Below are 7,939 nucleotides of genomic sequence, written 5' to 3'. Positions count from 1 at the left end.
CCTATAACACTGTTGATTATTCCGTTTTATATGAATTCCATGTTGTACGAGTCACTTAGATTTTACAAATACGTGTGCCGGGTTGTGAACGGCTCATGTACTTGTAAAATGTAAGTGACTCGTACAACATGGAATTCATATAAAACGGAATAATCAACAGTGTTATAGGGGGGTCGACTGGTAAAGTAAAGCGTTGACATGTTAGATGACTAGAGTGGAAAGACGTAAAAACGTATATTAGAAATCCGAAAGATGCAACAAAGCTTATAGAGTCAAGGATCGTTGATCAAACGTTACCGCAACTCCCGGCAGGAATGTCCGGAATTAATAGTTAACTTAAAAAAGTTATTTCAATATGAAAGTTTTATCCGTTCAATTTAATGTAAATTTTCTTTCCATAGGATCCATTCGTGGACAACTCGAAACATGCAAATCACAAAGATGGGAAGTGGAGCAACTTTTAAAGAAGTTCGAATTCCTATCGAATACGGACATTTGGCAGCAAAGGAATACGGATGCGCATCGGGGAAGAAATTGATAGCTCTTCACGGATGGCAAGATAATGCGGGATCATTCGATCCGCTGATTCCTCATCTTTCCACGGATTTGCATATTGTCGCCGTAGATCGAGCAGGACACGGCCTATCGTCTCATAAGCCTTTGGGTCATCCGTATTACTTTTGGGATTATATAAATCAAATCAAAATTGTTGCCGATTTCTATAACTGGAAGGAATTCTCAATGTTAACACACAGTGTAGCATACACTCTTGCCGTCCTGTTTGCCGGTGTTTATCCACAATCGGTAAGGAAAGTTATTGGTTTAGACGACGTGCTAAGTAATACGATGTACTCTTCGGAACTGATGCCAGAAGTTACGAAAAATAATATATACAGGTTTATCGAATTAGAAGAGAAGCTGAACAACGAACCACCCGCTTATTCCATAGATGAAGCCGTTAAGCTTCTGATAAAGGGTACATATAACGATCTTACCGAAGAAGGTGCAAAAGTGTTGATGAAACGTGGAGTTAAACCACTGGAAAACGGGAAAGTGGTTTTCTCGCGCGACATTAGAGTGAAGAATGTGTGGGATAATGGTTTACTGTGTCGCGACATCACGAAAACAATCATTTCGAACGTAAAGTGTGATGTATTGCTTATCAAAGGTACAGAATCTTCGTACACTACGAACGAAAACGTGAACGAACTTTTGGAAATTTACAAAGCCAAATGCCCAACATTCGAAATGGTTAAATTAGAGGGAAACCATTACGTGCATTTCTGTAATCCTCAGTTGGTTGCCTCGCTTGTTAACTCCTTTATGTTCGATTTAAATATTAAAGATTCTTTGTGAATATACGAAAAAGAAGCGCTCCAAAAGTGTATTTTGAATATTTAATAGGTGTTTTATAACAACTGAAAATTCGTCGGGAATTTATTCGAAAATTTACATCTGTCTCCTGAAGTACGGAATAAAACGAGGAATTACTTATTAAATTTATAATTACAGTACTGTATTTTAATTCAAAAATAAGTTTTTCGTATCTGGTGTCAATTTTCATCGAACTCTGTTCTCAAAATTAATGGACAGACGGGTTTGATTATTTGTTTATGACAACGAGATACGTAGGTAAAATGCCGAAGTGGGGTATCTCCTTCAAGACTTTTATGGGAAATGCGTATTTATGTGTTACAAACGTAAAGAAAACCGGGAAATTCCGTGTCCAGTCTGTTGGCGAAACGCGAATCCATTAGCAGTGATCGCCGATGGGCGGATCACAAGGGTGGACAAAGGACGACGATGGAAATTTATAATCCGAACGAATCCGGACGGGTCAAAAAATCCTTAGGAAATTTTCGGAGGTTGGGCCGTCGGACCCCGTCCCTCACCACCCGATCGCTCCGTTGTGGGTCTGGCCGAACCCATAATGNTACAAAGTTCTGCGAATTTCTATAAATTAATTACTTTTGTTTCGTTCGAAAATTTGAAATTTTATTATAATTTTTTTACAAATTTTTATTTTGCCTTTCTGATTAGTAGCAAAGTTGTATCAAGAAATCAAGATTCATAAGATTTTTCCAGTGTACCTTACAATTTATCGTTAGCCTTGGCCCTCGGCATCGGAATTTTGAAGTGAAGGAGGCGATACTATGAAATAGTTTTATTGAAGGGGCGATACTACGTTGAAGGGGGCGACGATTCGTTAGAGGTTGAGAAACACTGATCTAAACGATGGCAGTAATTATCCTTCCTGCGATTATTTTTAAAAATGCTTAGAAGATAACTGTTATGTGTTTTAAGCTTTATAAATTTAAAGAGAGAAGTATAGTTTGCTTTACGTATAAAGTTTTTATGTTGTCGATAACAATTGGAAGTTGATTCGTAGTAGTTTAATTTGAAGATGGTTCTCTCATTAGGTGATTTTGTTGTGTTTGCAAACGGTTAACGATATAATCCGATGTAGTTTACTATATAGTTATACCGTATAGAATTTTCGGTTCTGCACAGATATGACGTAGTTGTTTTATCGTATTTATGTTTATGAAATCCTGTATTTTTCTGATTATGCCAGTAAACTTAGCGACAGTTTTTCTTAAATTTTCGATATGACTATCGTATTTGCGTTTATCATTTATCAAAACGCAGATATTTTATGAAATTAATTCTTTCTATCTTCGAAAAGAAGATAGAAAGAATTAATTGCATAAAATATCTGCGTTTATTATTATTTTCAGTTGTTCCTTGTTAACGTTTTTAATTTTATTTGTTATATTAGGTATTTTCCCCTCGTAATGGATGATAATGTCTAATACAACACATAAATAAAATAAAAAATAATACGGAATGAATGAAACAATTTATTATAATCACAATTTACAACTATGAAACTATACATTAAAATTAGACAACTAATTAGCTGCGTCAGGATAAACCTGGCGCACATGCGAAATAAAACTGTGAAATGCGTCCTTTTGGAAACGCTGTCTCCATAAAAATTTAGCTAAATAATTGTCTAGCATCGCACGATGCGTGCCATATCGTCTTTTATTTTTTTCTTTGGCCTTCTGCCAAATCGACTCCACGTGGTTTGTGGTTACATTTGTGATAGGGTCAACAAAATTTATGGAATGATTAACTGTCAGATGTTGGTAACCTAAATTACGAATTGTGTTATAGGCAGCCCACAAATCTGAAACGACAATTGTTCCGGGCAAAACAAATTGCTGTAGAATGGGCAGCAGAGTGGCGGCATTCCGTTGGTCAACTGCGACCATGAAACTTTGCTTGGTGTTCACGTCGTAGCCGCCGAACACCCACTGTTCTCTCACAAGACGTCCCCGATTGTACTTACGACGAACAAAACAGCTTTCGTCGATTTCCACTGTGTGGCCAGGTCCTCCAATAACAATTGGATTTCTAATAATCCACTCGTGACATATGTCACGGCAAAACTGTTTCCAGTCTACGACTGTGTTGGGAGAAGAAATTTGGAGTTCTCTCTGAATAAAGTCCTGTTTGTCTATTTCGAACGCCCACATATATGCCAATTGTATAATCTTTGCAATTGGTAGATGGCTACGTTCAAAAAATGAGTCCTTTCGTATAGAAATCTTCTTTCTACAAGCCGTACCTGCTGAACATCGCCAAATTAATCCATCTGTACTCGCCACTTCTTCTAATCGCATCACATTTACTCCTGCACAACGTCCGTTTTCACAATTGCGATGCTTTTTTATTAGGCCGTTGTCCATTGCCCACTGAATGGTTTCTCTGCTATTCTGTGTAACAAGAAAAAGGCACATGTCACGTGACACATTGGAAGCGGACGCGGACGAAGAAGTTTTCGTCGCGGAGCGGCACAAAGCTTAAGCAATGGCGTCTTCGAACGGGTACACTCGGTAAGTAATCCGACATTTTTTTGTTTATAGCATATTTTAAATCGATCATTTCAACAAATTATACGTGTTTTGGAAATATTCGAGTGAAATTAGTCTAGATTTAGTTAATTTTATGGAAGTAAACCTCTCAAATTGCTATACCCCTTAAACTGTATAAGTGCCCTTTTAACAAAATAAGCCCGTACAACGTGAATAAAAACGAAAATACTGTAACTATTATCATTTTAAATGAAAATTCTTACNTTTTTTTTTAATTAAAGTAAACAAGCAAGCGTGCTACACCTTCATCCGCATCGTTGCTTTCCAGTAGGTGAGATCGTGGTCAAACACTTGCCTGATTTAATGTAAAAAAACACAAAAAATAGGTATATTTATTTTTTTGAAGAAAATAAAACATAACCGAGAATCATTTATTTAATAACCGAGAAACATATTTATTAGACAATTTAAGGATAAATTTTACCTACGTGCACCGTCGTGGTAATCTTTTGAATTTCATGTAGTTGGCGCTGTTAGTAAATTTGAACTGTAGGGTCTAATTCGAACAATTCTATTGGTCTAACGCGCTTTGTTCAAACGTCATAACATCTCGGAATGGATTTTTGCAAGTGGACCTCGAAGGACTTTTTTCAATGTTTAGAATCACAGTTTCCTGAATTAGGTGTCGACGGGAGAATTTTGTCTGATTTAAAGTTTGCGATTAAGTTCGGCTTACAACCTGTTGATGCAGATTGCGACAAATGCGACAGTCGGCGTAAACTGTTATTTAGAAAAGATACTGACTTTATTTACTTTCGATGTCACAAATGTAAGGCAAGCAGTTCGGCGTTTGAAGGAACCTTTAAAGGTAAATTCGGTAAAAATTCGTGGGGTACTATTTTATTATTCATATGGCATCTCATTTGCATTGAGTGCCCATTGAAGACCACGTGTTTGGTTGTAGGAGTGAGTTGTAGAACGGCTGTTGACTGGGCAAATTTTATAAAACACGTCATGATGATTTCCTTGCACAATTTAACAAAAATGAAAATAGCAGGACTCGGTAAGATTGTCGAGATATAAGAAACTGTTGTAAGTAAAAAGAAGAATGAAAAAGGGAAGAAATTGAAAAGAACTAGTTGGGTTGTAGGCGGAATATGCCGAGAGGTCAAATCGTGCTTCCTGTGCAAAGTAAATGATAGATCTGAAGCAAGCCTTAATTGGGTCATTAATACATTTGTCTATTCTGGAACCATCATCTACACAGACAAATGGAAGGGTTATAATCATATAGACGATTTAGAAGGACTTGATATTTATCATGAAACAGTAAAGCATGCTGAAAATTTTGTTGATCCGGTTACGGACGTCCATACTCAAAGCATTAAATGATTGTGGGGTTGTTTGAAGAACAAAAAGAACCTTCCAATTCAGTGTACTCAGGATCTGTGTGATTCGTATTTATATGCCTTTATGTACAAAAAACTTTTGAAATAGGAAAAATTAAAACCGGGAGAACAATTCAAATTGTTTCTTCAGCATTTAAGTAAGATTTATCCAGGAGCCAGCCGTGTGCCAATATGGAAAGAACCAGAAACTGTTCCCACAGCCCCAAAAGCAATATCCAAGAAGGAAAATGCAAAGAGGAAAAAAAAAAGAAACGTGTGGTAAAAGCAAAGGGAAAAGAATCAACAAAGCAGCGTGTCACTACAGATGTTGGAGAATCAAGTTCTAAGTCCAAGAAGCAGAATAAAATTGATTAACAGTATATTAATCGTGAGTAAAAGTTTTTTTTTTTTATTTAAAAATAAGTTCTTGCTAGCATTGCACTGTCATGGCAGCAGTTGCAACTGTTCATGCTCCCAACTGACTCCTCCCAGAGGGGAGCCACCAAGTGTATAATGTCACTAGTTATTGATACACATGTTCAGGAACTACCATAAATCAATAACATAAATCAATAATTTTCAGCAGTTAAATTATATATGATTTTTAAAGTTTAAAAGTTATTTCTTTACCCCCGGTTCCTCACAGTATTAGAGTGTTGAACTTTACACCCCTTTTAACAGAGACGGTCTGGTGAAGACCACTCACTTGGTGGCTAGGAGGGATATGAATCGAGAGAGTTTCATAGAGTAATAACTGATATCAACCCCAGTTAAACAAAACAACAAATTTAATATTATATAATCGTATGTAAATATATGTAATCATAGCTAGTTGTAAATTACTTTTTGGAACAAAGTAATTTACAACTAGCTACAATTACAAATATATGCATAGTACAGTACATCCCTATTCAATATCTATCGGATATATACTGCCTCTAAACTTAAGATCTTAAGTCAACTTAGAGTGTGTTTACAATTCTAAGTAAAATACCTTGGAAGCATTGTGATCCTGTTCATATGATGGTTGCAAACTGATCATGGATCTTTGTGGAGGTAGTATCAGGTCATCGACAGGAGGTGAAAGCATCATTCAGCTCTTCCTAGATGTCCACCCTGAGACTCAATTTGGAGCCCTTTTTATATGCATTGATCATGAGAGAGAGAAGTCAGACCACATTAAATCAAAGTCACCTGTCATTACCTCGGCCACAGCGGTCTGAATCTCTTTCCCATATATGGCAACAACATTAATTTGTAGATGTCATCAATGAGGTGTTGGGACTCTTCTTATCTCATAATTTAACCACTTGACAGTTTCCCATCGTTAATAATCGAATGTTTTGACTAAGGTTGTAACAAGTCCAAACATCAAATATCCCTCTGAATCGACAATCATTTCGATAAAAACCTATCTATCTTTTCAATCGGCCAGGAAGTTTCCAGTTGAGATCTCGGTTTTTCCTCCTTTTGGCTGTTAATTCAATTAGCTCTAATTAACCCCTCCAGATCATCACAATAGCAAATAACAATACTGTTAATCATAAAGCTTTTATAGCCATCAACTCCACATCCTTTAGACAGTTAGAGACAATGATGCAAACAGAATTAAAAAATGTTTGCAATACTAAGATTTTTTACACTTATAACTGAAAATAAACCCACTAAATTTCCTGACATGGATAATATAAAAGATGCAAATTTATACATCTGGAAATTACTGAAATATGAGCATTTACTATGTTAAGTTTCTTTCAATTTAAAGAACCCATCTAATATTCAAAAACAAAATGCTAAATTAGCATTGTGAATATTTCATGAAAAAATATTTCTGCTTTGAGATGTATTGCAAGCAATAATGCCACTGTGTTTCCAAAATATACAAAAAAGTGCATGTATCTTCATATAACTTGGTGGAAAATTGTAAATGTTTAAATCTTTGGCCCTCAAAAGCATGGCAATGATAAATGCAATACAAAATACAAATTTCATGGCTAAAAAAGTGGAAATTAACATTTCCTGTATCGGACACATTAATGTTCAAGATGTTAATTAAAAGAAACGAGGCCTTTGTAAAACTAATTCCATGGTCTAAATCAGGGGTGGCCAACCTTTTTAGCAGGCGGGCCAAATTTCAAAAATAATATTTCCTGCCGGGCCACGCACCAAATTTTTTTTTAATTAAAGTAAACAAGCAAGCGTGCTACACCTTCATCCGCATCGTTGCTTTCCAGTAGGTGAGATCGTGGTCAAACACTTGCCTGATTTAATGTAAAAAAACACAAAAAATAGGTATATTTATTTTTTTGAAGAAAATAAAACATAACCGAGAATCATTTATTTAATAACCGAGAAACATATTTATTAGACAATTTAAAAATTTGACTTTGTTTTACAGAACTAACAAGTAAGTGCATCAAAATTGATCTGGACTGATGTTGTCGCTACACGCAAACAGTTTTCCAAATGAACATCAGTAATTCGTGTTCTCACTTGTGATTTGATATACTTCATGCGACTAAAAAGTTGTTCACACGCATACGTGTTTCCAAATAGCGTAACCATTGACAGAGCATGTTTGTAAAACGCAAGATATTTATCCTTGTCCAAATACGTTTCATAGAACTCTTCCAAACCTTCTTAACTCTTCTAATGTTCATTTGGTGATAT

General features: G+C 35.8%; 2 protein-coding genes across 2 annotated transcripts in view; one reads left to right on the top strand and one right to left on the bottom strand.

The window, feature by feature from the left end:
* Window positions 1-1,481, top strand: part of LOC111612720 (probable serine hydrolase) — a 10,781-nt gene extending 9,300 nt beyond the window's left edge. The window contains exon 2 of the mRNA XM_023353961.1: window positions 402-1,481. Coding sequence (XP_023209729.1) covers window positions 402-1,356 — 955 coding nt within the window. The 3' untranslated portion in view covers window positions 1,357-1,481. The remainder of the gene's footprint in view (window positions 1-401) is intronic.
* Window positions 1,482-2,746: 1,265 nt separating this feature from the next.
* Window positions 2,747-4,058, bottom strand: LOC111612724. The gene has a single exon (XM_023353963.1). The coding sequence runs from the start codon at window positions 3,804-3,806 to the stop codon at window positions 2,913-2,915; it is 894 nt and encodes a 297-aa protein (XP_023209731.1). The 5' UTR covers window positions 3,807-4,058; the 3' UTR covers window positions 2,747-2,912.
* Window positions 4,059-7,939: the final 3,881 nt, after the last annotated feature.

Source organism: Centruroides sculpturatus, unplaced genomic scaffold (genome assembly GCF_000671375.1).
Source record: "Centruroides sculpturatus isolate CEXI.00-Female unplaced genomic scaffold, Cexi_2.0 scaffold1772, whole genome shotgun sequence".
NCBI lineage: Eukaryota > Metazoa > Arthropoda > Arachnida > Scorpiones > Buthidae > Centruroides > Centruroides sculpturatus.
Note: the sequence above shows the minus strand (reverse complement) of the source record. Positions and strands in the feature narration are given on the sequence as shown.

What these genes read in the sequence shown, in the direction of transcription:
- LOC111612724 (XM_023353963.1), bottom strand. Translation starts at nt 3,806, where the DNA reads ATGTGCCTTTTTCTTGTTACACAGAATAGCAGAGAAACCATTCAGTGG.